Source organism: Somniosus microcephalus, chromosome 7 (assembly GCF_052327205.1).
Source record: "Somniosus microcephalus isolate GS21.2 chromosome 7, FLI_Smic_1.0, whole genome shotgun sequence".
Taxonomy (NCBI): Eukaryota; Metazoa; Chordata; class Chondrichthyes; order Squaliformes; family Somniosidae; genus Somniosus; species Somniosus microcephalus.
The window spans coordinates 6,855,766-6,869,068 of record NC_140993.1 but is presented as its reverse complement, the minus strand read 5'-3'; the positions used below and the strand labels follow the sequence as shown (position 1 = coordinate 6,869,068).

Here is a 13,303-nt window from a genome sequence, read left to right as displayed (position 1 = left end):
TGAAGGCAAGCATGCAGGTGCAGCAGGCGGTTAAGAAGGCAAATGGTATGTTGGCCTTCATAGCGAGAGGATTCAAGTACAGGAGCAAGGATGTCTTGCTGCAGTTGTAAAGGGCCTTAGCAAGACCACACCTTGAGTGCACAGTTTTGGTCACCTTATCTGAGGAAGGATGTTCTTGCCATGGAGGGAGTGCAGCGAAGATTCACCAGACTGATACCTGGGATGGCAAGAATGACGTATGAGGAGAGATTGGGTCGATTGGGCTTATATTCGCTGGAGTTTAGAAGAATGAGAGGGGATCTCATTGAAACTTATAAAATTCTATCAGGACTAGACAGACTAGATGCAGGACGGATGTTCCCGATGGCGGGGGAGTCCAGAACCCCAATTTAGGACAGAGATGAGGAGGAATTTCTTTACCCAGAGAGTGGTGAACCTACCACAGAAGGCAGTTGAGTCCAATTCATTAAATATATTCAAGAAGGAGTTGGATATATTTCTTAAGGCTGAAGGGATGAAGGGATATGGGGAGAAGGCAGGGACCGGGTACTGAATTTGGATGATCAGCCATGATCTCATAAAATGGTGGAGCAGGCTCGCGGGGCCTAATGGCCTACTCCTGCTCCTATCTTCTATGTTTCTACACACAGCACACTGAATCCACCAACAGAAACTGGAAGTGTAGAGCTAGCTTTGGAATAATTTAGCTAGAAAGTGGATTTGCCTCGCAAGATTGTATGGCGGCATTGTTATTTTTTCCAATAGCGAGAAGTATAGGCAACTGAGTGCCCTCACTGTGAAAGCTCTATACTGTTCTTGTACCTACTTTACATCAAATAAACCAACTGTTGGTTTGAGGCTGTACTCCCCAACTCAATGGGGCGCTGTTGTAAAGGGAGACATGTGCTGTGTTGGTGTACAGAGTATTGATTCTCTGTTACAATCCGAGTGAAAGAAATTGCATTTGTAATGCGCCTTTCACAACCCAAATATGACCCAATGTGCTTCACATTCAGTAAACTACTTTTGAAGAGTAGCCACTGTTGTAATGTAGGAATCATGGCAGCCAATTTGTGCACAGCAAGTTCGTACAAACAGTAATGAGATAAATGACCAGATAATCTGTTTCCGGCCAAATATTAGCCAGGACACTGGGAGAACTCCCTTGCTCCTCTTCAAAAAGAGCCACGGGATCTTTTACATCCACCTGAGAGGGCAGGCGGGACCTCGGTTTAACATCTAATCTGAAAGAATGCACCGCCGACGGTGTAGCACTCCCTCAGTACTGCACTGGACTGTGAGCCTGGAATCTGTGCTCAAGTCTCTGGAGTGGAACTTGAACCCATGACTTTCCGACTCAGAGGTAAGCATGCCACCAACTGAGGTGCATTCCAGATTGTATAGGACACAGGATCGCTTACAGGAGTGACCAATGACACTGAACCCCAGAGGATATGCAGTGCAAAACTGACAAGAAGTGAGAATGATATAGCTCCCAATAAGCTAACAGGTTCGATGCACCAGGCTAAGGAAATTGATGAAGGACCAGCTCTTTGCTCTTAGTCACAGAGCTGGTCGCAGAGTGTGTGGGCGCTGTAGAGCGTGAAGCAGGCTGTAACAAAAGAATAACTTTTATCTAACATTTAGAAGTATTTTCAAAAGGTTAACAGCACTTTGTCTGTGTTGCAGATTCGCCGAGTGATCGGAGATTTTGGTGTTCCGATAGCTATCCTCATCATGGTTCTAGTTGACTATTCCATCCAGGAGACGTTCACCCAGGTGAGAGGCTAACTCTGCAGGCCCCCTTTACAGTCTTCATTTTTCCCCAATTATCCCCCCGCTCCCCCCCCATCCTCCCTCGGCAGCACCAGATGCTCTCTGGGACCTCGTCTCATACTCAGGTGGCCATTCATAGAACCTTACAGCACAGAAGGAGGCTGTTCAGCCCATCGTGCCTGTGCCGGCTCTTTGAAAGAGCTCTCCAATTAGTCCCACTCCCTCCCTGCACTTTCCCCCACAGCCCTGCAATTTTTTCCCTTTCAAGTATTTATCCAGTTCTCTTTCGAAGGTTATTGTTGAATCTGCTTCCACCACCACCACCCTTTCAGGTATTCATCAACCGTGAGACAACAGTTAGTGTTGGTGGACTGTTCGACAAGGAATGGGTTGTGACAACTGAGCCCACCCTGTCCTCGTCTAATGTCCACACCCTGACCCACCCACCACTGCCACTGGCCCCTCCAATAGGAAGCACCCGATCCTGTTGGCAGAGAGTTTCTTATCGCAGTGGGAACTCAGAATTGTCTCTCTTTAGCCGCAGTCCGGCTCAGTACATAAGGTGACCCTTTACCCAATAAACCATTGGAAGTGCTCAGTGTCTGTCAGAACTGGTGCCAGATTGACGCCAACTCCAGATGTTGGTCTATATTACGCTGGTAGCTGTGTTTCTGGATGACTTGGAGTCCTGAGACTGCTCCTGTTTAATATTTTACACAGCTCGATGGGGCTTTTCTTCCTCGGACACCCTGCTGTCATTTTTCCTTTCAACAACACATTGACTCTCTCAGAGATTGGACTTCACAATAGCTAGTCAACCAGGTTCCCAGCTGTTGCTCTTAATCCAGCACGAAACTGGCACCCTCACTCAGAGAGGCCACAGGATGGTTGGTGAGGGGAAATGTCCCACTGGGGCAATGGAGGGACCACCTCTGAGGATGCGATTGGGGTAAGGTCGAGTATAATGCCCAACCTGTGGGCCACAAATTCTGCTCTCGGGAATCCAGCACCTGAACACCAGCTCCCTTCTCTGTTTGAAGGGACAGTGTAGAGGGAGTTTTACTCTGTATCTAACCCGTGCTGTACCTGCCCTGGGAGTGTTTGATGGGACAGTGTAGAGGGAGCTTTACTCTGTATCTAACCCATGCTGTACCTGCCCTGGGAGTGTTTGATGGGACAGTGTAGAATGAGCTTTACTCTATCTAACCCATGCTGTACCTGCCCTGGGAGTGTTTGATGGGACAGTGTAGAGGGTGCTTTACTCTGTATCTAACCCATGCTGTACCTGCCCTGGGAGTGTTTGATGGGACAGTGTAGAGGGAGCTTTACTCTGTATCTAACCCGCGCTGTACCTGCCCTGGGAGTGTTTGATGGGACAGTGTAGAAGGAGCTTTACTCTGTATCTAACCCATGCTGTACCTGCCCTGGGAGTGTTTGATTGGACAGTGTAGAGGGAGCTTTACTCTGTATCTAACCCGTGCTGTACCTGCCCTGGGAGTGTTTGATGGGACAGTGTAGAGGGAGCTTTACTCTGCATCTAACCCGTGCTGTACCTGCCCTGGGAGTGTTTGATGGGACAGTGTAGAGGGAGCTTTACTCTGTCTCTAACCCGTGCTGTACCTGCCCTGGGAGTGTTTGATGGGACAGTGTAGAGGGAGCTTTACTCTGTATCTAACCTGTGCTGTACCTGCCCCGGGAGTGTTTGATGGGACAGTGTAGAGGGAGCTTTACTCTGTCTCTAACCCGTGCTGTACCTGCCCTGGGAATGTTTGATGGGGCAGTGTAGAGGGAGCTTTACTCTGTATCTAACCCGTGCTGTACCTGCCCTGGGAGTGTTTGATGGGACAGTGTAGAGGGAGCTTTACTCTGTATCTAACCCGTGCTGTACCTGCCCTGGGAGTGTTTGATGGGACAGTGTAGAGGGAGCTTTACTCTGTATCTAACCCGTGCTGTACCTGCCCTGGGAGTGTTTGATGGGGACAGTGTAGAGGGAGCTTTACTCTGTATCTAACCCATGCTGTACCTGCCCTGGGAGTGTTTGATGGGACAGTGTAGAGGGAGCTTTACTCTGTATCTAACCCATGCTGTACCTGCCCTGGGAGTGTTTGATGGGACAGTGTAGAGGGAGCTTTACTCTGTATCTAACCCATGCTGTACCTGCCCTGGGAGTGTTTGATGGGACAGTGTAGAGGGAGCTTTACTCTGTATCTAACCCATGCTGTACCTGCCCTGGGAGTGTTTGATGGGACAGTGACCTGCAGTGCCCAGAGAGATGACTGTTAGCTGCCCATCACTCCTGAGTATTGAGTTATGTGTTGATATGATAGGAGTCCCTCACAACTGCCTGTGTCTTTCTTTCAGAAACTGTCCGTTCCGACGGGTCTGTCTGTCACCTCCCCGGAGAAGCGAGGTTGGATCATTAATCCTCTGGGGAAGAATGGGGATTTCCCCATTTGGATGATGTTCGCCTGTGTGATTCCCGCTATCCTGGTCTTCATCCTCATCTTCATGGAGACCATGATCACCACGTGAGTCCTTTGTGATGACCATTTTGAGCTGAGTTACGATGGGTTTACAGTCTGATCTTCAGCCCAATGGATAGGGACTGCCCCAAGCTGATTCCACACTGCCCCCTTACAGAGGATTGAGAGAAGAGCAGAGACGTCGGGCTCTGTTCCTCTCTATATCGGTTGCGACAGAGCAAGGGCAGACTCGCTCTCTGTGCTGCTCTCCCACATTGTTGTTCTGAGCCCCCGTTCTGTAAGACCACTTTAACAGACGATCCTATGAGTTCACACTGGGCTTCGGGAGAGCCGAGGCAAGTGGGGACAAACCAAGGGATCATTTCCGGCCCTTGGACTGCACTGCACATTTAAACTGAATAAAGCTGGGTAGGCGGGTTGCGAACGGCCTGGCTCCAAGTGTCTCCTGCTCAGGTCATGGCGGAAAGATCATCGTGTCAGTAAATTAGCAACTGTACACGTGTTAGTGGTTTCTGATGTGATATAGTGACTCGGGGTGGGGGTGGTGGGGTCTGTGCTGTGATACAGTGACTGGGGGGGGGGTCTGTGCTGTGATATAGTGACTGGGGGGTCTGTGATACGGTGACTTGGGGGTTCTGTGCTGTGATACAGTGACTGGGGGGGTCTGTGATACAGTGACTGGGGGGGGCCTGTGATACAGTGACTGGGGGGGTCTGTGATACAGTGACTGGGGGGGTCTGTGATACAGTGACTGGGGGGGTCTGTGATACAGTGACTGGGAGGGTCTGTGATACAGTGACTGGGAGGGTCTGTGATACAGTGACTGGGAGGGTCTGTGATACAGTGACTGGGAGGGTCTGTGATACAGTGACTGGGGGGGTCTGTGATACAGTGACTGGGAGGGTCTGTGATACAGTGACTGGGAGGGTCTGTGATACAGTGACTGGGGGGGTCTGTGATACAGTGACTGGGGGGGTCTGTGATACAGTGACTGGGGGGGTCTGTGATACAGTGACTGGGGGGGTCTGTGATACAGTGACTGGGAGGGTCTGTGATACAGTGACTGGGAGGGTCTGTGATACAGTGACTGGGAGGGTCTGTGATACAGTGACTGGGGGGGTCTGTGATACAGTGACTGGGAGGGTCTGTGATACAGTGACTGGGGGGTCTGTGATACAGTGACTGGGGGGTCTGTGATACAGTGACTGGGGGGGCCTGTGATACAGTGACTGGGAGGGTCTGTGATACAGTGACTGGGGGGTCTGTGATACAGTGACTTGGGGGTCTGTGCTGTGATACAGTGACTTGGGGGTCTGTGCTGTGATACAGTGACTGGGGGGGTCTGTGATACAGTGACTGGGGGGGTCTGTGATACAGTGACTGGGGGGGTCTGTGCTGTGATACAGTGACTGGGGGGTCTGTGATACAGTGACTGGGGGGTCTGTGATACAGTGACTGGGGGGGGTCTGTGATACAGTGACTGGGGGGGTCTGTGATACAGTGACTGGGGGGGTCTGTGATACAGTGACTTGGGGGTCTGTGCTGTGATACAGTGACTGGGGGGGTCTGTGATACAGTGACTGGGGGGGGTCTGTGATACAGTGACTGGGGGGGTCTGTGATACAGTGACTGGGGGGGTCTGTGATACAGTGACTTGGGGGGTCTGTGCTGTGATACAGTGACTTGGGGGGTCTGTGATACAGTGACTGGGGAGGTCTGTGATACAGTGACTGGGGGGGGTCTGTGATACAGTGACTGGGGGGTCTGTGCTGTGATACAGTGACTGGGGGGGTCTGTGATACAGTGACTGGGGGGGTCTGTGATACAGTGACTGGGAGGGTCTGTGATACAGTGACTTGGGGGGTCTGTGCTGTGATACAGTGACTGGGGGGGTCTGTGATACAGTGACTGGGGGGGTCTGTGATACAGTGACTGGGAGGGTCTGTGATACAGTGACTGGGGGGGTCGTCTGTGTTGCGATAGTGACTGGGGCGGTCTGTGCTGTGATATAGTGACTGGGGGGCGTCTGTGCTGTGATATAGTGACTGGGGGGGGTCTGTGCTGCACTATTATGTGACCGGCTGGTGCGATGCTCTCAGCTGCTCCAGGTAGTTTGACGGTGACCTAACTCAATCCCCCCCAATCCCTGCAGATTGATAATCAGTAAGAAGGAGAGGATGTTGACCAAAGGCTCCGGATTCCACTTGGACCTACTGATCATCGTGGCGTCGGGGGGCGTGGCAGGCGTGTTCGGCTTGCCCTGGCTCGCTGGTGCCACTGTCAGAAGCGTCACCCACGCAAACGCACTGACTGTCATGAGCAAGTCCGTGGCTCCCGGTGACAAGCCCAAGATCCAGGAAGTCAAGGAGCAGCGGGTAACCGGGCTGGTGGTAGGAGTCCTGGTGGGTAAGTGAACATCGCCACTCGCGCTCCCCGCCCGCACCCTCCCCATCGCCACTCGCGCTCCCCGCCCGCACCCTCCCCATCGCCACTCGCGCTCCCCGCCCGCACCCTCCCCATCGCCACTCCCTCTCCCCGCCCGCACCCTCCCCATCGCCACTCGCTCTCCCCGCCCGCACCCTCCCCATCGCCACTCGCCCTCCCCGCCCGCACCCTCCCCATCGCCACTCGCTCTCCCCGCCCGCACCCTCCCCATCGCCACTCGCGCTCCCCGCCCGCACCCTCCCCATCGCCACTCGCGCTCCCCCGCCCGCACCCTCCCCATCGCCACTCGCTCTCCCCGCCCGCACCCTCCCCATCGCCACTCGCTCTCCCCGCCCGCACCCTCCCCATCGCCACTCGCGCTCCCCGCCCGCACCCTCCCCATCGCCACTCGCTCTCCCCGCCTGCACCCTCCCCATCGCCACTCGCTCTCCCCGCCCGCACCCTCCCCATCGTCACTCGCGCTCCCCGCCCGCACCCTCCCCATCGCCACTCGCGCTCCCCGCCCGCACCCTCCCCATCGCCACTCGCTCTCCCCGCCCGCACCCTCCCCATCGCCACTCGCTCTCCCCGCCCGCACCCTCCCCATCGCCACTCGCTCTCCCCGCCCGCACCCTCCCCATCGCCACTCGCTCTCTCCGCCCGCACCCTCCCCATCGCCACTCGCTCTCCCCGCCCGCACCCTCCCCATCGCCACTCGCTCTCCCCGCCCGCACCCTCCCCATCGCCACTCGCTCTCCCCGCCCGCACCCTCCCCATCGCCACTCGCTCTCCCCGCCCGCACCCTCCCCATCGCCACTCGCTCTCCCCGCCCGCACCCTCCCCATCGCCACTCGCGCTCCCCGCCCGCACCCTCCCCATCGCCACTCGCGCTCCCCGCCCGCACCCTCCCCATCGCCACTCGCGCTCCCCCGCCCGCACCCTCCCCATCGCCACTCGCGCTCCCCGCCCGCACCCTCCCCATCGCCACTCGCTCTCCCCGCCCGCACCCTCCCCATCGCCACTCGCTCTCCCCGCCCGCACCCTCCCCATCGCCACTCGCTCTCCCCGCCCGCACCCTCCCCATCGCCACTCGCTCTCCCCACCCGCACCCTCCCCATCGCCACTCGCGCTCCCCGCCCGCACCCTCCCCATCGCCACTCGCGCTCCCCGCCCGCACCCTCCCCATCGCCACTCGCTCTCCCCGCCCGCACCCTCCCCATCGCCACTCGCTCTCCCCGCCCGCACCCTCCCCATCGCCACTCGCTCTCCCCGCCCGCACCCTCCCCATCGCCACTCGCTCTCCCCGCCCGCACCCTCCCCATCGCCACTCGCGCTCCCCGCCCTCACCCTCCCCATCGCCACTCGCTCTCCCCGCCCGCACCCTCCCCATCGCCACTCGCGCTCCCCGCCCGCACCCTCCCCATCGCCACTCGCTCTCCCCGCCCGCACCCTCCCCATCGCCACTCGCGCTCCCCGCCCTCACCCTCCCCATGGCCACTCGCTCTCCCCGCCCGCACCCTCCCCATCGCCACTCGCGCTCCCCGCCCGCACCCTCCCCATCGCCACTCGCTCTCCCCGCCCGCACCCTCCCCATCGCCACTCGCTCTCCCCGCCCGCACCCTCCCCATCGCCACTCGCTCTCCCCGCCCGCACCCTCCCCATCGCCACTCGCGCTCCCCGCCCGCACCCTCCCCATCGCCACTCGCTCTCCCCGCCCGCACCCTCCCGATTGCCACTCGCTCTCCCCGCCCGCACCCTCCCCATCGCCACTCGTGCTTCCCGCCCGCACCCTCCTCATCGCCATTCGCTCTCCCCGCCCGCACCCTCCTCATCGCCACTCGCGCTCCCCGCCCACACCCTTCCCATCGCCACTCGCTCTCCCCGCCCGCACCCTCCCCATCGCCACTCACGCTCCCCGCCCGCACCCTTCCCATTGCCACTCGCGCTCCCCGCCCGCACCCTCCCCCTCGCTCTCCCCGCCCACACCCTTCCCATCGCCACTCGCGCTCCCCGCCCACACCCTCCTCATCGCCACTCGCTCTCCCCGCCCGCACCCTTCCCATCGCCACTCGCTCTCCCCGCCCGCACCCTTCCCATCGCCACTCGCACTCCCCGCCCGCACCCTCCCCATCGCCACTCGCGCCCCCGCCCGCACCCTCCCCCTCGCGCTCCCCGCCCGCACCCTTCCCATCGCCACTCGCTCTCCCCGCCCACACCCTTCCCATCGCCACTCGCACTCCCCGCCCACACCCTTCCCATCGCCACTCACACTCCCCGCCCACACCCTCCCCATCGCCACTCGCGCTCCCCGCCCGCACCCTCCCCCTCGCGCTCCCCGCCCGCACCCTTCCCATCGCCACTCGCTCTCCCCGCCCACACCCTTCCCATCGCCACTCGCGCTCCCCGCCCACACCCTTCCCATCGCCACTCGCGCTCCCCGCCCACACCCTCCCCATCGCCACTCGCTCTCCCCGCCCGCACCCTCCCCATCGTCACTCGCTCTCCCCGCTCGCACCCTCCCCATCGCCACTCTCCCTCCCTCCCCATCGCCACTCGCTCTCCCTCCCTCACCATCGCCACTCGCTCTCCCCGCTCGCACCCTCCCCATCGCCACTCTCCCTCCCTCCCCATCGCCACTCTCCCTCCCTCCCCATCGCCACTCGCTCTCCCTCCCTCACCCTCCCCATTGCCACTCGCTCTCCCTCACCCTCACCATCGCCTCTCACTCACCATCGCCACTCGCTCTCCCTCACCCTCACCATCGCCACTCGCTCTCAATGTCTGAGCCGTATTAGATCATAGAAACTTTTAGCACACAGGAGGGCCATACGTCCCATCGTGCCTGTGCCGGCTCTTTGAGCTCTCCAATTAATCCCACTCCCTGCTTTTTCCCCGTAGCCCTGCAAATGTTTCCCCTTCAAGTGTTTATCCAATTTTCTTTTGAAAGTTACTATTGAATCTGCTTCCACCACCTTTGAAAGAACTATGTATTCTTTCCTTCTCTTTTTCTAATTTATTTCTTTCATTAGTTTCTTTCTTTCCTTCTTTCTTCCCTCCCCTTTCGTTATTCCCACCTCCTTTTGTTGTAAACAATATGGGCCTTCTGTTTTCTAGGCCTGTCCATTGTAATTGGCGACCTCCTACGAAAGATCCCACTGGCTGTGCTGTTTGGGATCTTCCTCTACATGGGTGTCACTTCGCTGAACGGCATCGAGCTGTACGAACGCATGCAGCTGCTCCTGATGCCTTCAAAGCACCATCCAGATCATGTGTACGTCCAGAAGGTGTGTCAAACCCACCTTGTGTACGAGGCGGCGGGCGCGGGGCGGGGGATGGGCAGGCGGGTGTGCGCGGGGGCAGGCGAGGCATAAGGGTGGGCGTACGCGAGGCGCGGGCGGGGCATGCGGCTGGGCGTGCGCGATGCAGGGGGGCGGATGGGTGAGGCGGGGGCGGGTGGGCGTGGGTGAAGCAGGGGCAGGCAGGGCATGCACGAGGCTGGGGGGCGATCCGGATGGGTGGGGGCGGGGGGCAAGTGGGCATGCGCGAGGCAGGCAGGGCGTGCGGGGGGCGGATGGGCGAGGCGGGACAGGTAGGGCGTGCGCGAGGCGTGGGGGCGGGGGCAAGTGGGCATGCGCGAGGCGGGGGCAGGTGGGGCATGCGCGAGGCGGGGGGCGGATGGGCGAGGCGGGGGGGCGTGGGTGAGGTGGGGGCAGGCAGGGCGTGCGCGAGGTGGGGGGCGGATGGGCGAGGCAGGTGGGTGAGGTGGGGGCAGGCAGGGCGTGCGGGGGGCGGATGGGCGAGGCAGGTGGGCGTGGGTGAGGCGGGGGCAAGCAGGGCGTGCGGGGGACGGGGGGCGAGGCGGGACAGGCAGGGCGTGCGCGAGGCGGGGGCAGGCAGGGCATGCGCAATGCGGGGGGCGGATGGGTGAGGCGAGGGCGGCTGTGTGCATTTGGCCCGGTGGGTGTGTAACGGTGTTGTCCCGTTTTCAGGTGAAGACCCTTCGGATGCACTTGTTCACCATTATGCAGCTCCTCTGTCTGGGGGTACTCTGGGCTGTCATGTCCTCTGCTGCCTCTCTCGCTTTCCCCTTCGTGCTCATCTTGACTGTGCCTTTGAAGGTTTTCGCGCTCACCAGAATTTTCACGGATCGAGAGATGAAATGTGTAAGTGTTCTTCGGGAGAGATTGGGCTTTGGCACTCGAGGAATCCTTCACTTAGTGTATCCAGGTCACCCTGCTCCATGCGCCAAATGGCCAGTGTTGAGTAACTTTCATAATGGCAACAACTTGTATTTATATAGCGCCTTTAACGTAGTAAAATGTCCCAAGGCGCTTCACAGGAGCGATTATCAAACAAAATTTGACACCGAGCCACATAAGGAGACATTAGGACAGGTCAAAGAGGTAGGACCATCTTAAAGGAGGAGAGAGAAGTGGAGAGGTTTAGGGAGGGAATTTCAGAGTTTCGGGCCTTGACAGCTGAAGGCGCGGCCATCAATGGTGGAGCAATTAAAATCAGGGATGCGCAAGAGGCCACATTTGGAGGAATGTAGAGATCGCATAGGGTTGTAGGACTGGAGAAGGTTACAGGGATAGGGAGCGCGAGGCCATGGAGGGATTTGAAAACCAAGATGAGAATTTTAAAATCAAGGTGCTGCTCAACTGGAAGCCAGTATAGGTCAGTGAGCACAGGGGGTGATGGGTGAGTGGGACTGGGTGTGAGTTAGGACACGGGGCAGTGAGCACAGGGGGTGATGGGTGAACGGGACTGGGTGTGAGTTAGGACACGGGGCAGTGAGCACAGGGGGTGATGGGTGAACGGGACTGGGTGTGAGTTAGGACACGGGGCAGTGAGCACAGGGGGTGATGGGTGAACGGGACTGCGTGTGAGTTAGGACACGGGGCAGTGAGCACAGGGGGTGATGGGTGAACGGGACTCGGTGCGAGTTAGGACACGGGGCAGTGAGCACAGGGGGTGATGCGTGAGTGGGACTGGGTGTGAGTTAGGACACGGGGCAGTGAGCCCAGGGGGTGATGGGTGAACGGGACTCGGTGTGAGTTAGGACACGGGGCAGTGAGCACAGGGGGTGATGGGTGAATGGGACCAGGTGTGAGTTAGGACACGGGGCAGTGAGCACAGGGGGTGATGGGTGAACGGGACTCGGTGTGAGTTAGGACATGGGGCAGTGAGCACAGGGGGTGATGGGTGAACGGGACTGGGTGTGAGTTAGGATACGGGACAGTGAGCACAGGGGGTGATGGGTGAACGGGACTGGGTGTGAGTTAGGACACGGGGCAGTGAGCACAGGGGGTGATGGGTGAGTGGGACTCGGTGTGAGTTAGGACACGGGGCAGTGAGCACAGGGGTGATGGGTGAGTGGGACTCGGTGTGAGTTAGGACACGGGGCAGTGAGCACAGGGGTGATGGGTGAACGGGACTCGGTGTGAGTTAGGACACGGGGCAGTGAGCACAGGGGTGATGGGTGAACGGGACTGGGTGTGAGTTAGGACACGGGGCAGTGAGCACAGGGGGTGATGGGTGAACGGGACTGGGTGCGAGTTAGGACACGGGGCAGCGAGCACAGGGGTGATGGGTGAACGGGACTTGGTGTGAGTTAGGACACGGGGCAGTGAGCACAGGGGGTGATGGGTGAACGGGACTGGGTGTGAGTTAGGACACGGGGCAGCGAGCACAGGGGGTGATGGGTGAACGGCACTGGGTGTGAGCTAGGACACGGGGCAGTGAGCACAGGGGTGATGGGTGAACGAGACTCGGTGTGAGATAGGACACGGGGCAGTGAGCACAGGGGGTGATGGGTGAGTGGGACTGGGTGTGAGTTAGGACACGGGGCAGTGAGCACGGGGTGATGGGTGAACGGGACTGGGTGTGAGTTAGGACACGGGGCAGTGAGCACAGGGGGTGATGGGTGAACGGGAGTGGGTGTGAGTTAGGACACGGGGCAGTGAGCACAGGGGTGATGGGTGAACGAGACTTGGTGTGAGTTAGTACACGGGGCAGTGAGCACGGGGTGATGGGTGAACGGGACTGGGTGTGAGTTAGGACACGGGGCAGTGAGCACAGGGGGTGATGGGTGAACGGGACTGGGTGTGAGTTAGGACACGGGGCAGTGAGCACAGGTGGTGATGGGTGAACGGGACTGGGTGTGAGTTAGGACACGGGGCAGTGAGCACAGGGGTGATGGGTGAACGAGACTGGGTGTGAGTTAGGACACGGGGCAGCGAGCACAGAGGGTGATGGGTGAATGGGACTGGGTGCGAGTTAGGACATGGGGCAGTGAGCACAGGGGGTGATGGGTGAACGGGACTGGGTGTGAGTTAGGACACGGGGCAGTAAGCACAGGGGGTGATGGGTGAACGGGACTGGGTGTGAGTTAGGACACGGGGCAGTGAGCACAGGGGGTGATGGGTGAACGGGACTGGGTGTGAGTTAGGACACGGGGCAGTGAGCACAGGGGTGATGGGTGAACAAGACTTGGTGCGAGTTAGGACACGGGGCAGCGAGCACAGGGGTGATGGGTGAACGGGACTGGGTGTGAGTTAGGACACGGGGCAGTGAGCACGGGGTGATGGGTGAACGGGACTGGGTGTGAGCTAGGACAC

At 59.0% G+C, this 13,303-nt stretch overlaps 1 protein-coding gene across 6 annotated transcripts in view; it reads left to right on the top strand.

The window, feature by feature from the left end:
* Window positions 1–13,303, top strand: part of LOC147114478 (anion exchange protein 2-like) — a 410,117-nt gene that overhangs the window by 378,076 nt on the left and 18,738 nt on the right. For all 6 annotated transcript variants that reach the window (XM_085992182.1, XM_085992177.1, XM_085992179.1 and 3 more), the window contains 5 exons: window positions 1,690–1,779; window positions 4,138–4,304; window positions 6,412–6,665; window positions 9,798–9,967; window positions 10,673–10,846. In XM_085992182.1, coding sequence (XP_085848308.1) covers window positions 1,690–1,779; window positions 4,138–4,304; window positions 6,412–6,665; window positions 9,798–9,967; window positions 10,673–10,846 — 855 coding nt within the window. The remainder of the gene's footprint in view (window positions 1–1,689; window positions 1,780–4,137; window positions 4,305–6,411; window positions 6,666–9,797; window positions 9,968–10,672; window positions 10,847–13,303) is intronic.